This window comes from Bemisia tabaci, chromosome 2 (assembly GCF_918797505.1).
Source record: "Bemisia tabaci chromosome 2, PGI_BMITA_v3".
Taxonomy (NCBI): Eukaryota; Metazoa; Arthropoda; class Insecta; order Hemiptera; family Aleyrodidae; genus Bemisia; species Bemisia tabaci.
The window spans coordinates 61,935,641-61,957,360 of record NC_092794.1 but is presented as its reverse complement, the minus strand read 5'-3'; the positions used below and the strand labels follow the sequence as shown (position 1 = coordinate 61,957,360).

The 21,720-nt window shown below is 38.3% G+C and overlaps 2 protein-coding genes and 1 long non-coding RNA gene across 8 annotated transcripts in view; 1 reads left to right on the top strand and 2 right to left on the bottom strand.

Annotated features, from left to right (window-relative positions):
• Positions 1 to 218: 218 nt before the first annotated feature.
• Positions 219 to 20,138, bottom strand: Fer2 (basic helix-loop-helix domain-containing Fer2). 6 transcript variants are annotated; one of them, XM_072296014.1, is made up of 5 exons: positions 19,506 to 20,138; positions 15,726 to 15,889; positions 12,817 to 12,925; positions 4,847 to 5,049; positions 219 to 595 (listed from the first exon to the last, which is right to left on the bottom strand). In XM_072296014.1, the coding sequence occupies exons 1-5, from the start codon at positions 19,679 to 19,681 to the stop codon at positions 486 to 488; spliced, it is 762 nt and encodes a 253-aa protein (XP_072152115.1). In that variant the 5' UTR covers positions 19,682 to 20,138; the 3' UTR covers positions 219 to 485. The 6 variants fall into 6 exon arrangements, with proteins under 6 accessions (XP_072152115.1, XP_018910686.2, XP_072152114.1 ...); XM_019055141.2 differs by having other exon boundaries at positions 12,751 to 12,925; positions 19,506 to 20,118; XM_072296013.1 differs by having other exon boundaries at positions 12,817 to 12,928; positions 19,506 to 20,110.
• The window catches only part of LOC109039593 (uncharacterized), a 31,815-nt gene continuing 11,779 nt past the window's right edge, over positions 1,685 to 21,720 (top strand). Inside the window, exon 1 of the mRNA XM_019055144.2 lies at positions 1,685 to 1,923. Within this exon, the coding sequence (XP_018910689.2) occupies positions 1,912 to 1,923 (12 nt within the window). The 5' untranslated portion in view covers positions 1,685 to 1,911. The remainder of the gene's footprint in view (positions 1,924 to 21,720) is intronic.
• Positions 8,808 to 11,700, bottom strand: LOC140223844 (uncharacterized). Its single transcript, XR_011899128.1, has 2 exons — positions 11,295 to 11,700; positions 8,808 to 10,471 (listed from the first exon to the last, which is right to left on the bottom strand). It is a non-coding gene; the product is annotated as an uncharacterized lncRNA (long non-coding RNA).

The following is a 21,720-nucleotide window of genomic DNA, read 5'->3' as shown; positions in this document are numbered from 1 at the left end:
CTAATTTCCTAGAACTAGCCCCATTGAACATTAAAATAAAATGAGTATTACTCTGAGACAAGTTGATAGTGAAATTACGGAGCCATGTATTGGTCTGCTATCTCCTTTGAACTCTTACTTTTTGAAGAATGACTGATCTTACCCATTACAAAAAATTATATGTTTAGGTCAGGTTAAGGACCAGATTTCGAGATATATTTAAAAAACAGAGGCAACTATTATGGAATCAAAAGATTTTTTATTGGAGGTTTATCACAAACTTTTAATACAAATGTTTTTTTTTAAAAATTTCTCATAGGATGCATTATCAAGTAATACCTTTTGTGCATTCCTACTTACTTAAGTTCATATATTAAGTAAGCATTCACAATACTCAATTTTTTACTTTTTTAAGTTAGGTAATACCTATTTGCCTAAATTTTTCTTAAAACTATAAGCACCTTTTTTCTTACAAAAACTTAGTCAAAGTTTATGCTCGTCTTATATCAGATATGAATATTGTCAGGCAGTGATGCTGATGATGTCAAAACTCCTCTTCGGCCGGGTGTCACTCCAAGGTTTTCCCAATTTATCCATGATAAACGAGCTGTGAGATCTGCAAAAAAATGATAAGTGGAGGTCTAAGTAGAGCTCTATAATAGCTTTATCGTCAATGGATGATGAATTTAGAGGAGTCTCGCTCATTTAATCATAAAAGCAATTATTTAAATTATTCCATAAGAGCAAATTTAACACCTTAAAATAAAACTGAACACGCGGCATATCAATTACATGTAGGGGAGGGGGGGGGGGGGTTTGCACAAGATGCGTGTTTAAACTTGTCTTGGGCGCACTTTTTTTGAAATCCCTGTCCACAGTAGCATAATTAGTTCTAGAAACTTTGTACGAAAGTTAAAGCTGCCATCTCTTATTGCACCAAAAGACAATAAAATTAGAAAATAGGTACGATAGATTGATACTCTCGGGAAATGAGAGACTTTTCCGTCTTTTCTCGTAGACACTTTTTTTTTTGGAATTCAAAATATTTTTATTATTACCCATGTTTAAAAAAATCGCAAAATTTGCCGCCATGGGCCGCGACCCGTGCCCCCCCCCCCCCCTTCAATCCGTCATTCTGTCCCTGATCATTGATCTTTTCCATTGTAACTTACAATCAGGGAGTGTGCACTCTCGACGAGGGTTGCATGTCTCCGAAAATGAAGGGGCAACATACTTTTTGATACACACGTTTTTACTGATTAACACCCCCCCCCCCCCCCTTTTACTCGTTATTGTTTAAATGAGCCTTCACAATTTTTTCTCCTGAAATTCAAGTTAGAAAAAAAAAATAAAAAAAAAAAAAAATAAGCCGGACGTTTTTTTTGTAAAGGTAGGAAAACATTTTCGGCAGGATAAAAATGCTACAAGCAGGACGATTGATTTCCCTAAAATAAGCCTTGAAAACTTCAAGAATCGAAGTAGCTCTCTATAAGTGACACGTGCAGGCAGTAACAGGTACTTAGTACACGTGTACTATGTGCGTTTGAATCCGTTTGATTCTACAGGGATGAATTTGACCGTTTTGACGATTACTCTGCTGGGACCGACGACCCTGACGTTTCTCGGAATACACGCATTGCTCTCTCCTTCTGAGAAGCGCTGCTGTCGCTCTACCTAGGCTTTTGGCTAATGAAGTTCCAAGAATCATCGGGAAATCTTCGTCCATCTTCGTCGAAGATAAGTGTGGCTGAAGTGTGATAAGTTGTTGGTGGTCTCTTCAATCCGATTGCCTTTTGGTTTGTGCGAATACTTAGCTCCTGAATTTTCTCGGATTGCCATCTTTCTGAAGTCTCTAATTCCTTGAGTCATTCACCTGTTGATTTTAGCGAACATATTCGTGTGATCGCGCGTAGAATCTTAAACGATTTCAACATGTCAAGCGAGGTGAGTGCTTCTTCAACCTGAATTACTTATATATCACCCACTCTTGTGCAGGTTACCAATTTGTAGTTATTACTCTCTTCCTTTCTTTTCGATTGGAAACCCTAATGTTTGTAACATCTCCTCTCCTCTCCTGCACGTGAACTCCCTTGATAATGCTCCAATTTAGGCGGTCTGAAGCAACATGTGGGCTGCAATGTCTGTATCTTGAAAGGAATGTTGACTTCTACGGACTTTGTTAGAGGAGCAAAGTAAACAAAATGTGAACTTGATTTTGAATAATCATTCCCTCATTTGGATGTCAACAGTGTCAACTGTGAAATTGTGAGTTACTTGATAAAGCTCCAATTTAGGCGGTCTGAAGCAACATGTGGGCTGCCATGTCTGTACTTATTTTGTAAGGAATGTTGACTTCTATGGACTTTGTTAGAGGGGTACTTAAAGTAAACAAATTGTGAACTTATGAGTTTAAATAATCATTCCCACATTTGGATGTCAACTGTGAAATTGTGAGTTACCTTGGTCGATTCATTCATAGTGTATTCAAGTGCCTACTTAGTTTCTCTTTCACAACATGATAGTACTATTTACGGTATGACGCTGGGTCATTTCCCCAAATTTATAGAGACGAGATGAATCATGGCTGATTCCACACAGTCCCAACTCCAAATTCATTTAGACCCTGGAATCTCCACCTGCCTCAGTGTTTATTATTAGTCAGTTAAGTCAGTCAGTTGTTTCTCACGTGTTCATCATGACTGAAGTTATGTCCCTCGAGCCCTCATCACATATGAGCATTTTTCACACTTTTATTTACCCGTACCAAATTACAGTATATGTACCTATCATTTTGACTCTTACCTTTATGTCTTGCCAATTACAGTCATAATATATTCAGGGATATCGTAGACTGCACATTTGAACTTGACTGTTTATACATGAATAAATTACTATGAACATTCTTTGACCAGGGTCAACTTTGTATGCTGAAAAATTCATTTTTCATTCTCTTGTGCTCTCTAAAATCTAGGTAACCTGAGAAGGAAGAGGGCAAGAGGGCGAAAATGTTGCATATGTGACTAATTCAAAAGAGTACCTAGTATTCTTGATATCATACAGGAAAGGGGACACATGATGCATGTACCTATGCATCACTTAAAATTTTTTAGTCATACTCAATGTGAGATGGATGAGCAGGGGGAGGTAAGTGCCCCTCCCCTCCTCCTCTGTTCGATATTAGATCTTTTTTGGGCGGGAAGGGGGGGGGGCAGTTTTGCTCAATTCAGGGACATTTTCAAGATTTTTTTAAAGTTGTGCTCTGCACCCCCCCCCCCCCCTTCACGATTTGGGTAGAATGGAACTCCTAATATATGGTTTGTATGCATGCAGACATATATATAATACAGGTTTGCACTTTTTCTTCCTGACGGACGGAGGGATACTACTCCTGCAAACACGAAAAAAAAAAAAAAAAATCACATGGTGAGAGGACATGAAGGAATAGGTATTTCCTCATCCTATATGCATCCGCCAGTTTTCTGTTTTTTCATATGTTCATTGAACAAACGCTATTTTTCCGTTCATTTAATACGTAACGCTGAAAATCGGGAACCTCCATCCCCTCCCCCCCGTAACGCACCCGCAACGCAGGTGTACACCCTCAAAAACACACGGTTTGACAACTCCCCCCCCCCCCCTCCTTTTATTTCAACAGCTCGTGATGCAATTCGGATGTAAAACCAACTCGCGTCGATTTTCATATTGGATTTTCGAACGTTCCGCGTTATCACGCGTTACACGCTCATTCTAGCGTTATGTACCGCACCCCTACGAGTCCGAAAATAACTTCCGTGTTTTCCTATCACCCACTATCTTTCTGAGGTAGCCAGGAAAATATTTCGAAAAGCTATCCTTGCTGCTTTGCTAGAGAGATCTGAAGTCTCCCAGACCGGTAGAGTGGCGATGTCGTCACCGTCCGGCTAAAGTAGGTATCACAAGCGCCATGCGACGTTTCAAAATTTCCGCCGTCATTTTATTAATTACAGAAAAATTGTCAGTTAAATCTGTATGAAAATTTCACTGTATTTCATCGGCAGCGCTAAGAATTAAGAAAACTCAGTGAAAGTTTCAGACAGCTTCGTTGAACAATTACTCTGTATGAAAATGAAATGGCGGCGGAAATTTTTAAACGTCACATGGCGCTTGTGATACCTTGGCCAGAAGGTAAACATTTTGCAGTGCTCCCATTTCCCCGTACCAGTTTCGAATTAGGGATAGACGAATATCGAATTCGAATGCGAATATTCGAAACTTTTCGAATGCGATTATTGCGAATATTTGAGAATTCGAATCTTGCGATTGCGAATAGTTCGGATGCGAATATTCGAATATCTTCGATTTTTGATTTCGTATGAACCGTGAGAGATAAAATGACACTTTTGACACTTTCGAATGGGATTATTCGAATATTCGAATTTGCGATTTCGAATACTTCGTAAGCGAATATTCGAATGTGATGCGATTATCTCGGTGCCGATGATTCGAATATCGAATATTCGCGCAATATCTAAATATTCGACCATCTCTATTCCGAATTTCGGAACTTTTAAGATTTTCCTGAATTTTCCCCGGAACTTTTGAAATTTCCGAAGTGTGTTCCGGAACTTTTGGAAAAATATGAAAAGAATCCCGGAACTTTTGACGGTCATGGAGTGGGAGAAATAATTGGAACAACGAAGTTCCGAATCCCGGAACTTTTGACGGTCGTGGAGTGGGAGAAATTGGAATAACAAAGTTCCGAATCCCGGAACTTTTGACGGACATGGAATGGAGCAGTGATTTTGAGCCGTCGCTTGTGTGGACAAGGCTTATAACGGCCTAACGTAATTTTCAGGAACGTGAGAGTTTGGGTAGGTCTAATGCTTACCGCTTGTGTTCCAATCGGCGTGGCGGTCTCCTCGAAGACATTTCTCGACGTACGTTAGTGGATCACAGTCTGCGTTGAGGACCTCCCGAAGGAGGGCAATGTAGGCAATGGCCAGACGAAGAGTGTCGATCTTGCTCAAGCGTTTCTCGTACGGAAATGTGGGCACGTGACCTCTGAGTTCATCGAACGCCGAGTTGATGCTGCTGAAAATCAAAATCAGTTTTCTCACTCCATCGGTCTAGGCACCAGTTGCAATGAAGAAAACAATTTAAAAAGTGGGTAACAAGGCTAAAATTTCACGAATCCAACAGGGTGTCTAGCGTCAGGATTTTTTCTAATTTTCCCGATTCTATCAGGATTTGAGGTCAATCAGGATTCAATCCCGAATTCATCAGAATTTGAGAAAAAATCGGTCGGAAAATCAAAATTTGAGAAAAGTCGGCTGTCCGATCGGATTTTTTTATGCTTTCGTATATGCTTAAGTATATTCAGGAATGTTACTTTTTCTCCGCAAAAAATCAGGATTTGAAAAAATTATGAAATCAGGATTTAGCAGTCAAAAATCAGGATGAATCAGGATTTCCCCATATGAAAAAAAAAAACTAGACACCCTGTAAAACCAAAAAGTTTTGGCTGAAAACTCAGCCCTCCTCAGTTGGATAAAATAGTAAAAAGATAAATGGTACAAACCTAAAAGCAGCAGTCTCGCTTTGAAAGGTATAGCCAGGTACTATTTTAAATTTTTACCATTTCTCTTTTTACTATTTTATCAAACTGAAGAAGGCTGAGTTTTCAGCCGAAACGTTGTGGTTTTATTCGTGACATTTTAGCCTCGTTATCCGCTTTTCAAATTTTTAATTTTTTTTTTTTTTAAATTGTATATCTTATCGCGGGCTGCGGAGCGTCAATCATATCTCGTGTACCAGTTGCAGTTGGTTTTTTCCCCAATTTCTCCTTCTTTTCTTCCTCACTGGAGCTACAGTGCCGAATATTTTGCGCAAATCGACGGTGAAGCTGCTAGAACGTGTGTGTCCGTTGCGGCATTTTATAATACCTATTCACCTTTATTTCATCAAAGGAGAACATATCAACGCTATTGCTTGAAATTTCCACGAAATATTCTTCCCGCGGAGAAGAAAAATCAGGGAATCTTTAACGAAAATGGCGTAGAGTATTTTTCCATTTGTAAAATGAAGCCTGACAGCAAGTCTGCAACGTCGCAAACCAAGTTGCGCGTTCCCGCAGTTTCACCATCGAAATGTTCCTCGCAGCAGTGATGGTTAGAAAGAAAAGGAGGAAAATTATTTTAAGCTCTTAAAAGAATATAAAGGGCCGTTTAAGTATTACGTAAGCAACTTAGGGGGAGAGGGTGGTCTGAACTTGTCGCACGGGGCCTTGAGGAGGAGAGGGGGCTAAATTAAGCCTCTCATTTAAAATTAAATTTAAATAATTTTCCAGACTCTCTCCATTATTTTCTGAAAAATTTACGTCCGGAGGGGGGGGGGGGGGGGTTTGCGCCTCAAAAGGGGGTAATTTGTTGTCTCACAAGTGCCTTTCAAGTGGGTGGTGGGGTCAAAAAGACGGCCAAAGTTGGACTGTACCTAATCAGTCATAATCGTTTACATGTATCGTGAATCTGAACATTTAACTTACTGTATAAGGCCCCACACGAGAAATATGGTTTTAAATATCGACAACGATGTTTTATCAATCTCCTCATGTGCGCTTAGCTGATTTTTACTTTTGTCTTTTTTATAACTGAGTTCTGTAAACCAACAAACAGCGTGGAACTTATCATTCCATCAATTAGTTTCGTTTTTTAAAATTAAAAATTAAAAATCGACGGTGAACTCCCGAACCACTTATCTCATTTGTGGTGTTAAAAAATATCCGCTCCTGTCATTTGTTTTATTAAGAGACGAAATCGACATCATTCCTTGAGGTTTTCTCAGAATTTATTCCGCACAAAGAAGGAAAATCACGAAAATTTTTAAGAATTGACGTTGAGTAGTTCTCTATTTAAAGTATAACAAGAAGTCTGCAACGTCGCAAACTGAGATATGTGGCTTGGGGGTTTCACATCGAAAGAGGTGCAGCATGTAGATGACAGTGGAATCTTATTTTCCTGCAGTAATTTTGCAGTTGTTACACTTATTTAACTCTTTCTTCTTCTTTATTGTAATTTAGCTCATTGTTCATTCAGGGTTTCATGCATTTCGAGCTTACGAAACGCAACGAAAGCTTCATTCCTGATTTTCAAAATGAAAACCTAGCGTTGCAAAAACTGAATTGCATCCAGCGCAGAGTAGGCGCGGAGAAACTTTTCAATAGTACATCCATTGGAATAGTATCGAAGTGTCATTTTTTTTTCGATGCACAATACTTTTTTGAGTTCTCCACCTTTAAAAATGTTTTTATCGCTTCTGAAAGGAAATAGTATGTATAATGAAAAGGTTCAGGAAAATGTAGTCAAGGAAAATTAACAGTGTCAACATTTTCCCATCGATTGGTTGTAATGTTTCATGTATTATATTCCATCGCTGTTTGAATTTCAAAGCATATTTCTCGCATGGAGTCCTATTTCCATCCACAGTATGAACTATTGTTGAAAATGATAATCCGGTCCTCCGCTGTTTGTTTCCAAGTATCTTTTTGAATCTTCGTACTCAGGTGTCTTTCGTATTGCTAAGAAAATATCTAAGTAATATTTCTAAAGTTTTAGGAGAGGATCCATTTAACGAATCATATAATTTTAAAACCGATCATGATAAAAAAAAAAAAAAAAAAAAAAAAAAAAAAAAAAAAAAAAAATTAAGCTCAATTTGAACGAGAAGTCTAGCTGAATTTTCAAAAAGGTAGTACAATTAACTATCATGTATAGCGGGACCCGGAAATTGTCAGGAAATTTTCCAAAGTTTGTAACTGAAACCCGGAAAATGTCAGTAAAAATTATGAGAATGTCATATTAGGGAAAAATCGTTAAATAACCCGTACCATTTATACTAGAATGTGGTTTGTGTTTTGAACAACACATGTTGCGTGTTTGGGTTAGGAAATGACGATTTTTGACCATCCTGCCCAGTTAGCAAGATCGAGCTCCATCGCGGATTCTAGCGGTGGACGGTGCCAAAGCGGAATCGCTTATCCACATAGAGGAGCGGCAGTGTAGCTAGAGATATTCACCCGTTTGAATGTGGATACCCCTCGTCGGACTCGGAGTCCAGGCGCCGCTACTCGCGGCATCCGGAGCGGCTTTGTAGCACTGACGCAAGCGGCCCACGCGCGGCGTCACGCAGCGCGTTCCTAGCGGCAGTTCTGACTGATAATGAAATTTATTCGGGGTTTTTGTTTCTTTTACAAAACATCGGATCTTCAGGAAATAGATCTATATCTCAAGAGAATATAATTAAATTTTGAGGCTAAAAAGCTCAAAAATAAAATGTCAAAAATACCTCTGAAAGAATTTCACAATCCATGAAATTTTTTCTTGTATATTTTTCACTTTATTCCTCAGTTTTTTAGCTTCAAAATTTCAGAAATCAGGCACTCTAGAGATGTAGATGTACTTCCTGTGGATCCGATTTTTTTAAAAGTAATCCCAAAAGAAAACTTAATTTTTTTAAAAGAAAACTTATAGTAAAGACCTATACTTATAATGTACTTATATCAAAGTGTTTTCGATAGGTACACAAAATACCAAGTCAAAGTTATTAACTAAAGTTATTTTCCATATTACCTCGAAAATCTATTTTTCTAGGAGACAAATTGCCTCTTGGATGAATTCGATATGTCGCTAATAAAACTTTTTATATTGAAATACTAATTATATGTGATTGCAGGAACGTTAACAGAAATTCTCATAATTATTTCCCCTATGGCTAACTAGATTTATTCTCAACAATGTAACAAAGGAGAACATTTAAAGTCAAGAAAAAAAGAAGAAAAGAAAAAAACTCAGATGTATACCAACAAAGATATTTTATTACCATTATATCATTCCAAATAGACTCGTTTCTAAATTTAAGATGTACATTGATGATGTACAAGATGATCTTTTCTCTAGGGCAAACTAGAGATTTAAGAGAAAATTTTATTACCTAGTTCAGTTTTTCCATTAATTAAAAAAGTTGATGTATGGAACACATTGCACAAGTAATAAGCATAATTTGTATGAAAATAAGAAATTCTGGAGACTAGCCATATCTTAAAACATTGGTTTTGATAACTTATTATTCTTCTACAACCCTGTTGATAAGAGTCTCCTCTCGGAATCGGCACTATTAAGTAGATGTAAGAATTATTATCGATAAAATTGGAAAGCTGACGAAAGAACAGTATTAATGACTTTAGCCGTATTTGATGGAGCCTCAACATACGTCCAGAATAGGATGCTGCAAATACTTTCTATCAAATCTCATCGAAGCTGACAATGAATCTTCACCACTTTCTCAAGGAAAATATAACTTTTGCCACTTTATCATCAGATGTCGTTCCAAGGGTATATCCTTCATTCCTCACAAAAACATTGAAAGACATTCAACTCCATATATTGTTGAAAATCCTGACATTGAAGGATGCATGTCATTGAAAATCCTAAAACATGTCGTTAGGAATTCTAGGATGATGAATGACATTAAACGGCGCATGTCATTGGTCATCCTACGATTATGGATGACACATGTCATTGAAAATCCTAGGATAATCAATGACACTGAAAGACACATGTAGCTGGTAGCACAAAGGGAGCATGTTTACCATAGAGAACCCTGCAAAGATGAATGAAGTTTGATGTAGAAAATGTATACTAAGGTATTGATTGATGCGCCACATCTAGTCCGAATAACGCTTACTCCAGTAACTCTTCATTAGTCACCGGTGTAAAGTATCGTGAGATTTTGACTGCGAGACCCTCAGTTTTGGGGGGATGGAGTTACACAATGTCTATAATTTAAGCTTAATAAGTTATAATGATAAATCATGACATTCAGATCCACTTAAATGATGCCGACAAATACAGCTAGATCACTAAAAAGTATGACAGAAAATATTCAAGGCTTTGAACTACATAAAATCAAAATTTTCAGGTAATATACAGCACAAATATGTAACTCAAACTTGAGAGGGCATCAAACTTGCTGAGATGATGTTTCATGATGAGCATCAAAAGAAACTGCTTTCTACAGTTTATCAAAGTCCTTCTGTGTTGAAAGAGTATGCGTTAAGAAATTATATAAAAAAAGACTCACCAAATATAAAGTTCTTCTTTAAAACTTAAATTCAGAACACTTTGGTTTGACCTACTGATTCAGATATTTAGGCATTTCCAACACTGAACTTAAGTACACTTTTCTTCTTCGTTTGAAAAAATTAATATCTGGACAAATCAAACTTTGAAAGTCACTTTTTATGATTATTTAAGTTGCCTACACTAAATCTTCCTTGATATCAATGTTGTTTGAAGCACTAAATGATGAATTTTGAGGTGATTTGATTTTGCTGCTAACTCTCTACCAATGATTGCTCAGATACAGGATGGGCAATCAGATCATAGAATATTAGCCGCTTGGAAATTCCAGAATACTTGGAAATAAATCTGAGTGCAGATGCTCGTCTGGAGTGAGGCCACTGAAAAATAGATGAAGAAAATGACATTACACATTAGCTTCACACCTAATAAACCCAACTTATGTTTAGTTCTTATACATTTACTCTGTAAAAAGAATCAGCGATTGTTATCATTTAAATATTGAATACTTCAGAACTAACGCATAAAAGTTCTGTGAAAATCACCATTTCATTTCCGTTGACTTCTGAGAGACTCCGCAACCCCTTGAGGTATGTTATTGTGAACAAATTCTCCACACCTAACAAGGAGCACCCAGCAGGTGAAACCAAAATCAATTACTCATTGAGTTCAGCTTATCTCATCCGAGATAGGTTACAATGGACAAGGACAATTCCAACCCTGAGCACAGATGAAAGTACTTAGCGGAGAAGAAGTGAGATGCAGTCTGAAACTCATTGATTAAGTATATACGTCGACAACTCATAAGCAAGCTCACTGCTCGAGTGCTTACACGAGTCTACAAGATATAAGCCAGTGGTACCTTGCATTAGCCAAGTAAGATTCGAATAGACTACAATCACGAGAATTTTGTCTTATTAAGCTGAATTGTGTTCTTGCCGAATTAGTAATTCAACGTCTGGAGGACAACTGAGGATCAGCTGTCCTGCACTTTCGCAAGAAAATATGTTGAATTCAAACAAACAGAGCATGGTACAAAGTGGTAGGGAGGTTAGCTCTGAAAAGGAAAACTATAACTTTCGTCCCTCAGCGAAATAACTAACTAAGAGATAAATACTTCGGCTTTGTTTCTTGCACGAGCGGCAGAATTAAACACCGGTAAAGAAAATGAAAACGCAATAAAAACATGGGGAAAATACTTACTTTAACAAGTGGACTTTACAATCAATTCCATAAGCGCTCACGACTCAAATCACAACAACTTGCCTGTTGAAGGACGCGCGGCGCGCGCATCCAGACTCCTGCATTTCTCCGCAACTCCAAACGCACTACACACGCATCCGCGCTAGATGCGCTCGCCTGGACTCGTACCCGACTCATTTTCGTTCAACCGCTAGAGACGGTGGATGAACACCGTCAGAAGCGCGCTTATCAACTCAGTCTCCAATCTGCCGCTAGAGACTGTGGACGGAGACTGTAAGGAGCGCGCTTAGCAATGCCATCTTCAATCTACTGCTACATTTTGTGGATAACGCGAGTATTGGAGCGAGCTCCTGTACGGGCTAATGGATCCAAATGACGGAGCTCAATCTTGCTAACTGGGTGCATATTATTGTATTCCCTTGTAAAAGTAAAACATATTGATGATACTCCAATGATCTACCGAGGCACAAACATATCTCCAATGGTCATTGCGACAATGTTGCTGAATTGTAATATGGTCCGTTCTTGTTCGACTATATGGAATTTACGGGTCAGAATAAGAGAGTTTCTGCGGATTAAGAAACTGCAACAATTCGGCAAAACTGTCGTAATGATCATCGAATAACTCCTCGTGCCTTGGATGATCATTCAAACATCATTATGATTTTCGAATTTTACGAAGGATTGCTTCAAAAGCCAGGGAATTCAACTAAAATTTGCCAGGAAAATCAAGGGAATGTCAGGGAATTTCATTTTGTAAATTCTGTGAAAACTCCGTCTTGCTACCCTGACGGAGTGATAGACTCTGGTAAACTCGATCAGCATATCATGCCGAATCAGTATGATATTATGCCGAGTCAGTATGATGTCATGCAGACTTAACACGAATATCAGTATGATAACAGGCAGGCTCAAAATGATATCAGTATGATAACATGCTGCAGCCAGAAAAAACTAGCATGATATCGGCATATTCTGCACCAAGATGATATCATGCGTATGACATACACAGGAAAGGAAAACACCTTGGATCTAGAGTCCAGACTCTTAAAAACATCGACAAGAAAAAATACTCTTGATTCAATCAGATTTAAGCTTAAATCAAGAACCAAGCCTCTTAATTTGAGCGAATTTCCTTTTGATTTAAGCTTAAATCTGATTGAATCGAGAGTCCTTTTTCTTGTCAATGTTTTTAAGAGTCTGGACTCTAGATCCAATGTGGTTTTTTTCCAGTGTACTGATACGCTGAAAACACGGATGTCATACTGATATCCTCGTAATGTCTTCCTAATATCTCATAAGAGGATCGGAAAATTCACAATATGATTTCATGCTGATCGAATTTATACTGAGAGAGTGACTTGATTCGTGGTCGCGAACGGGCTGATTTGTGGGAGGTTTTAAGAAGCAATTCCGCATGTGAAACGTTTTCTTGTTCTCAAGTGTGGGGCCTTACATTTTGACAGGAGGTCGCTCTGAGTTGGCGCGACTTGGACGAAGCGAGTTGGAGGTTTCTGCTGACCTTAACATCCTCTTCCTTTCCCTAATGTTGGCTGCATGCCGCTGCACTCGGTAGGGGCTCCCGTTGCTCCCGAAAAAATGCTCCGATTCGCCGGCCACCAAAACACCGTCTTCTGTCCAACAATTCAATCACATTTATTGACAATACAATCACAATACAATCACAGCTTAAACAAACTTGCAAGTTTAGGTTCGATTCATACATCATAGCTGCACTGGAAAAAAAAACACATTGGATCCAGAGTCCAGACTCTTAAAAACATCGATAAAAGTACTCTTGATTCAATCAGAATCTAACTTAAATCAAGAACCAAGCCTCTTAATTTAAGCGGATTTCGTTTTGATTCAAGCAAAAATCCGGTTGAATCGAGAGTATTTTTTCTTGTCAATGTTTTCAAGAGTCTGAACTCTAGATATCCAATGTGTTTTTTTTTTTTTTTTCAGTGTGTATTGATCGAATTGAACATATTTGCCGCGCGTGTTACCGAAGAGAGCAGTAACGCCCATATTTTCGGAAATCAGTTCCTTAATCAATTCGTCTTCTCTAGTTTAAATGAACTGACTGAATCAGCTACACGGAAAAAATGAAATTGCTGATTTAACAATTTTGTATTTAAAACAAGTGTCCGCTATATTTCAATGTAGATTTCACAATAAAAAAATGCTAATTTAACAACTCCCGTGGTTAAATTAGCTTTCCACTATTGTAAAATGTACATTTGAAACCTGATCGGATTTATTTTTTAACAATTTCAATTTTCAAATCAGCACACCGTTTGCTCCGCCTAAAACAAGCAAATTCATCCTAAATTCTTCCGAGAACGAGATCTATGAGAAAGCAGTTAGTGTGCAAAAATTGACGTCGTTTCAGACAAGACAGCAGTCAGGTGAATCATCAGGATTTCATCCGATTTCATCAGGATTTGAGGAAAAATCGGTCGTAAAATCAGAATTTGAGAAAAGTCGGCCGCCCGATCGGATTTTTTTATCGAGCTATTTTTGTGAAGTTATACATTCAAAATCAGGATTTGATCAGGATTTCGAAAAATCATATCAGGATTTTAGCAGTCAAAAATCAGGATTCCCCAAAATGAAAAAAAACTAGACACCCTTTTTGTCTCAAAAACTGTGAACGCAAAAGCAGTGTCAAGTCTCTCTGTGTTGATGCGGCTCGCGACACTATATGACGTCACAGTGTGACCCACACCAGTCCCGCATCATTTTACAAGCTGTTGCACAAGAAGTATACGCTAATTTCTCCACCTGCCGCGGCCGGCCCCTAACTCCTCGCCCTCCTGACGTAAGGGCGTAACTACACTCTGCAATGAACCCTGTCGTCCATACAATTCAATGCTTTTCCGGGCTCATCTCGAAGTGTATATACGCCTTTTTGTCAGCGGGCGACGGATTGTTACGCAGACTTCCCACCAAGGATCGATTTGCACGTTTGTCGAACAAGACATACTCGAATTACACTTGTTCGACACGTGTCTTGTATTGAATTATATGAAGCAGCTCTTATCAATGTTTCGAACACTTTATTCAATTTACCTTAAATCAACAAGCATCCCTGTTGAATTTGATTTTATTTCTCCACTTACTAAACCGGTAGCTCCCAGCCCTTACGGGGTGTGGGTGTGGGAGGTCTCCCCAGGAAAATTTTCAAAATTGATCTCAGGAGTGATTTTGAGCCATTCTTATCGGAAAAATTTTCTGAAATAAAATTTTAAAGACGATGTTACCTCGAAAAACCCCTTATTATCTGAAGAGGGGTAAGTAACACTCCGGGGGATTGGCCTTAGGTGTGATTCATTTTATCTTCGAACTTGAATTTCGGTCAATTTTTCGGTAAGAACATCTTAAAATTGGTCTTGAGGGGTCTCAATTCTCAGAATATTCCCGAAAATCAACTGTGGAACTGGAAAAGTCCCAAGACTCCTTGGTGGAAAGTACTTCTGTGCCTATCATCACAAAACTATTCTAGTTTCGCGGATTAGAGGTGCAACCTTCTCCCCCCCCCCCCCCCCGTCCCGCCTCTGCTTGTCTCCTGGTTTTTTTTTGCAATTTATTCCAAAGTCTTCCCTCTTTTCTTTTAAAGAAAAAACTAAAATCTAAGATCAAACCGGATCGATCTTAAGTTTTGCAGCACAGCTGGCGGGTGTGAGGTAAGAGGTATGAGTTGAGTTCATAACTAAACCCCATTGGATAAAAAGAGGTAGAGGTTATAAGTTTCAACTTGGACGTTTCCTAGCATTTGGTTACAAGCCTAAATGTTGCGGTACCACACTACAATTAATCGGAAATGTCCAGGGGCGGACTGAGACGAAAAAAGTTACCGGGAAATGTACAGTCAAACCGGCCCAAAATCCAAAAGGGGGTCCGGAGGCCCTCCCCCGGGAAATTTTGAAAAATTAGAACCCCAAAGAGGCATTTTGAAGCCATTTGTTACCACCAACACACGCAATTAGAGTAACAAAATAGTTTTAAAGTTGGCTGCGACCGTGGAGCATAAAGCGGCCCCGTGGACCATAGTGGAGGCCCGTGGAGCCTCACCCTATTTTATGAGAAAGTGGCCAGTTCTTTACGATTTTATCCCATTTTTCCCATTTTCCAATACTTCTGGACTATAGAAATAAATAAAGAAAGAAAAATAAAACAACACAGTTTACCGACCGGCCCAAAATACCAACCGGCCCATCGGGATTTTTCCCGGTGTTCCCGCCCGCCAGTCCGCCCCTGGAAATGTCCTCATAATCCAACAAATTGGGGTAGTACCACAATTTTAGGGGTTAGCCCCAAGCCCCTAGCACTTTTTCCCGTGCATTTTTAAAGTTAGTTCTCTGGATATAATTGAATATTTTTATAAAATTAAAAATGATGAGGTTCCTCTTGAATAATTAATTCACTTACCGCGGTCATGGACGTCAATGTAAGGCGAAACGTGATGGGCGGACCGACTTGCGTAAGCGCAGCTTGGTAGCTCATCCTCACTCAGGTCCCCCGAAGCGTTTGTGAAATAACTGGTTCCGTACTGTCCCGCCAAAATTAATGGGCCAGGTTTTACTCCATGCAAACTGAAAATTTAAAAAATGATTTTGAAGTTCGGCACTCAAAGAAAAGATGACTGAGGCAGTAGGATATGGTCAAACTTAGGTTAACAGGGTGTATAGCATCAGGATTTTCCCGATTCTATGAAGATTTAAGGCCAATCAGGATTTAATCCCGATTTCATCAAGATTTGCGGAAAAATCGGTCGTAAAATCAGGATCTGAGAAAAGTCGGCCGTCCAATCGGATTTTTTCGATTCGCTCTTATTTTTAGTCCTTGGAACTTCAGTCTAGAGTTCTGCTTTCGCATTCGCTTATGCAGAAATTTTAATTTTTCTGCCAAAAATCAGGGTTTGGAAAAATTATGAAATCAGGATTTCATCAAAATTTCCCAAAATGAAAAAAAAAAAACTAGACACCCAGGTTAACCTTTACTCATGCGCCACTGTCTTAATTTATGTAATTGTCAAAAATATTCGGCTTTCAGCCGAAATAAATCTTCTTTTTCTTCGACGGCTTTGATTCTGAAGGAAGCCTCTGTTAACTAATTTTAGCATACATTTATGTTTTTGAATACCTAATTGAATCATGAAATCTTGATAATTGAGAAATTTTTAGAGGATCACTGAAACCACGTATCGCGAGGAACTAAATTTATCTCTAAAAACTTTCCATCAATCCCACTAATCTCTTTCACGCCGCACAGTGGATCGAGTCAGCAATCAGAGAAGTCGAACATAAAACAGGGTGTCTGCAGGTCTGGAAAACCGGGAAAAATCAGGGAATTTGATCACTGTCTGGAAAACCGGGAAAAGTCAGGGAATTCGATCGAAAACCGGTGAAAGTCAGGGAATTTTCGCAATTCGAACATTTCGCGGCTATTTTTGCTCGTCACTGCCGAATTGGCCGAGTAGCTCGCTTGCGTGGCTGATAATGTAAACTGCTCTGTTCAACCAGTTTGCAACACGGCCGCTAGGTTCACTAATGTGTGTTCCCTAACTTTAAAGATCGAATCGATCTGCCCTATTGAATTTATCTAATTAATTCATGCCAAATGGCAAGATAGACTAAATAGACTTGAATGAAGTTAACTTGCTAACAGCAGAAAATTACAGTAAATAATGATAGGAAACTAGTGCCCCAGTTTTGAGCAGATGGTTAATCAATTTTTTCAATAAGTTAGGAAATTTAATGAAAGTGCTAGAATTTTAGTTTTTCTTTAACTGAGTAAAGAAATATTTAATGTCAACCGCATTTTGCATGAAATTTTTCTGGTTCTTAAATCAACATGCTCACAACTGGTGCATCCACCTTGTAGAAATATTATTGGTGGATTATATTCTAACAAGCCAACGCTTGTTGAGTATAAGACAAATTCAATACCAACAATAGGTTCTGGAATCCATTGAATTAATTGATCTAAAAAAAAAAAAAATCCCGAATCAAGCAAATTTATCTAAAATCGAGAAGAGACTCGTATTTCCTCTTGATTATAGCAAAATCTACCTGAGTTAGGCACATTTACAACTCTTGTTTTATATTTTAAGAAAAAGAAACTTGTATTTTCAGGGCACTAAGTAATATGCCAATATTTATGGAACCACCAGGGTGAACTATAGTTTGAATTTTCAAAAGTATACGGGGCAATATGTCACAAAGAGAGCGTAGTAGAGCTTAAAAATTAAATTTTGAAGGTGAATTTTAGTTTGAGTATACCATTTTGGAATTAGCTTTATTTTGAGTATTTAGGATCTCGTTCCTTTCAAAAGTATTACTCAACTCCTCCCAACGCCATGGTAATTCAGAATATGACTTTAAGGGGGCAATCCTAAGGATAGTTTTTTTTTAATATTTTCTAACTAGTTCATCGTATGGCTAAACCCAAAAAGTCAGGGAATTTTGTTATTTTTTGTCATGGAAAACCTGGAATTGTCAGGGAATTTCATTTTGAAAATCGTGTAGACACCCTGTAAAATTTTTGACTAAACCGCAAATTTTGATGTTTTTTTTTGTCACATTTTAAATTTTAAGGGGTGCGCCTAGAAGGAATTTTACGAGGGAACCAATGGAACCACTTTTAGAACCTGAAAATTTTGTATGAACAGAGTTTATAAGCTTTTACAGTTTCCAAATTTTGTCCGACCTCTCCTATTGACTCGATCCTCTGTGCGCCGAAGCAATGAGAAGAAAGTACTTATCAATTTTTAAAACCCATGCGATATTTCGAAGCCTTGATATTATTTTCAAGGTAAAGAAAAGAAACGAGAAGGGATGATCCCATCATTCACTTTTGAGAACCTAGTAACAACGATGGAACAACCCATCGTGATAGTCGAGCATGCATATGACAACAAGCACCGCATAAGTAGTATGCACCTCGGCCACGCTCATGTCCGCCTTCATTTTCGAGAGACGCAATACCACGTTACTTCAGAGCCGGAATAGTTGCATTGAATGTGTGGGCTGCGTTACAGTATCGCACAAGTACGGTTTCGCACAGTTTTTGTCCTTGTTTAATCGTGTGCAGCGTCTTAACGCAGATCAGATTTAAAATCCTCTTTTATTATCAACTATTGTCCTATCAAAACAATACAAAGGAATAGAAGTCACAAAACTCAAAAAAAAAAAAAAAAAAAAATCAAGTATTATTAAGACAATTTTTTGACGGCAAAGAGTAGAGTTTGTGCAGTGTTGAAACATAGTGCACTTAAACAAAGCAATGCTCACGTTACAGAATCTAAAGTGTGCGAAAGAGATAAACTGCCAATGTGGGTGACCTTAAGGGTCGTATTCATAGACGTTTTATGAACAGCTGCTGTCTTAAGAAGGCTCTATTTGTATGATGTACATTGCAATTTAGGAGGTCTTTTCCGTAGAACATCATATTTAAGACATTAGTATCTATTAGCCATTCCAGTAGAATTCGGCAGTCTAACTTTAGAAATAATATCCCTACGAGGGGTTACAATTATTTGCGATTACAAAAGAACATGTAAAACACGGAAGAATAAAATATTCCAAATTTTGAAAATTTTTAAGCGGGTCCGTCACCTGAAAGTTTTAATAAAACGATCGAATTTTTCACAAAGCAGGAAAAGCTATTGGATGAAAACTTTGAAATATTTGAAAAAAATATTTAATACCTGAAAGTTTGTCGAAATCGAAGAATTTTTATTTTTTCTAGTGTCATATCATTTTAATCATTTTCAAAGCCCGCTCTTTCCTTAATTATAGTGTGAATCACTTAAGATCCTCCTAAAGAAAAGAGCTGTTCGAAGAATGACTATAAACACGATCCCTACACTATAATCTTGTGCGGTAATGCTCTCTGGTTTATTTAGGCAATTCAAGTTTTCTTTCACTTATAGGCCAATCCACACGAGGGTACAGGAACACATCGATCTCTGTTTTAGACATCGTAGTTCTCAACAATTTTCCAAAAATGGCGAGAGACAATTTTTAAAATGCACGGCAACCCACGAGAGACCCGACAGTTAGTCCGTCATTTCCCCCCTAAGTCCATGAGAAGCACCCGTTTCAATCAATAGGATCGCTCCATACTCTCTATGTCCTTTTTGTCTATCGCTTTGTCTATCAATTTCAATAATCAGCCCGCTGCTGGTGGTTAAACGAATAAATTTACCTTAAACATGTGGGCGGAGTGCCCGAGGATGAGTCCGCCTGAGTTGACACAACCTTACTCGATCGATGCGCGTGGTTTCCGTTCCCTGTATGATGAAGGTTGTATAATACCTCTGGATTGCTATTCGTCATCCTTACCAAACGGGCAAATCTCGGGATTTCCGTATTTAAGAGCATACAAATTCAGTGATTCGAAGTTGAAAGCGTATTATCAAAATGATCTCTATTCTCTAATTTTGAAATCTTAACCGTACTAAATTTCAAATACCGACGTTGATGTATCATAGCTTATGCGATTCACTGAAATTCGAAGTCATTAAGTCTTTTTTTAATGATTCTATACTCGAACTCTCGATCGGAGAAAAATCAGAAATTGCGAAGGAGTCACGTGTGCGTGAAGGGTTTATAAACACTCGTTAAGTGATGAATGAAATTCCGGAAGATCTATCAGGCACTATCACTCGTTGGGTATCAAGTTTCAACACAGTGTTAAAAATATATAAAAACAAATCAACTATTGCACTACAAAAGGTGATTGCTCGTAATTGGATTGAAGAGCCCTCTCGGGAGCGTAATTCGATTACTGGACGAGTCCCTGGGGATGAGATGCTATTTAAGGTCCTTGGGGTTGGGGATGCAGGGCGCGGCCTAGCACGGTTGGCTCCACCCTCCGCCGTTCGAAATGGCGGCTGACGACGAGGACGAGGGTTTTCCTACCCCTTCTCAGCAACTGCCGGGTCGAACTCCTCGGTCATATTTTTATATTTTAAAGATGCCTTAATTGAGAGAGTGGCTGATGTAATTTTTACTTCGAATTTTGTATGGATTCTTTAATGTTATTCGAACGGATGGTACCGTTCACGGGAAAAGGGAACAGCGTCCACCAAAACTCAAAATTGCGTCACTCGTGCTAAAAAATAGAGGCTCTTGTAGCAACCGTTGTAAATTCGTTTAAAAAAACGAGGGTTGATAAAGTTTCCTGCTCTCCAAAATTTTGCTTGAGTCCGAAAAGTGCGTCCACAAGTTTTTTTTAGGGCTTAATCAACGACTGTCCACGATTTTCGCGTGTTCGAAAATATTAGCCCCTTGAAAAACTCGTCAATTTTGGAAAAACAACTCTTTAAAAAATTGTTGAAATTTATTTTTCACGAAACCCTTTTTGGGTATTTTTGCGAAAAAGCGTTTATTCTACAGTTTCTTAACACTTAAAATATTTTTAAAATAAATTAGTACTTTCTACAGTAGGTTTTTTTTATACCCACGTAAATATTGCTAACATTAATCCAAACAAGATTTGCTAAAAACATCGCCTAACGACTTTATAGATTTTTTTATGACTTAGTGCTCTTCAAGGGTTAATGAGAGCAGACCAAACATTTTTGGACAAAAAACGCCCACTTTAACATCAAACTGGGGTTACGACTGTCAGAAGTTCGCAATTAAAAGAACGTAGTTCCGAGAAAAATTTATTCAAACTTTAAATCCCTCATGTTCGGGGCAGGTAAGAAACTGCTGTTTTGAAAAGAAATTAACTTTCCGTCCTTTAGTTGGTACAAACATAAACTTAATCATCTGTCACAACTAATTTTTTAGGATTCCATGGAAATTGACCAAACTCCAAAAGAATCCCTCTACGAACAATTTCGACTCCGCGAACTAACGTTTCTTTCCCCGTGGACGGTCTTAAGTGAACCGCGTTAAGCAGAAAGGAACCAAGCCACATCAGCCACTGCCATTTAATCGCGTCTTTAATTTTTTACATACAAACTGTCGTGCTGATTTTTGTGCAAATCTCAATGAATTTTTTGCACAGTATAAAGAAAACTCCTCAAAATTCTCAAGGGAATCCGCACAAATATTCTCTTGTAAAAAAGAAAATTCCCAGTTAATTTTTGGCAATAGCTGATATGACTTGGTTCCTTTCTGCTAAACGCGGTCCAAGTATACATTTGCGTATTTCAAGCAGTTGCAACACGGTTTTAAGGGGTCGTTCATCAAATACGTAACGCTTTGGAGGAGAGAGAGAGTTGATGAGAGCGTTACACCATTTCATTGTTACGTTCAGAAAAACATTTCGAGGGGAAGAGTGGGTCGAAACATCCGAATATTAGCGCTAAGCATTTCATAAATGGTATCTAAGAGGTAGTAAGGCTAACTTTAAAAAAAAAATAAGGAATTAGAATGTTGAAAATTCAACCATACTACCCATAATATGC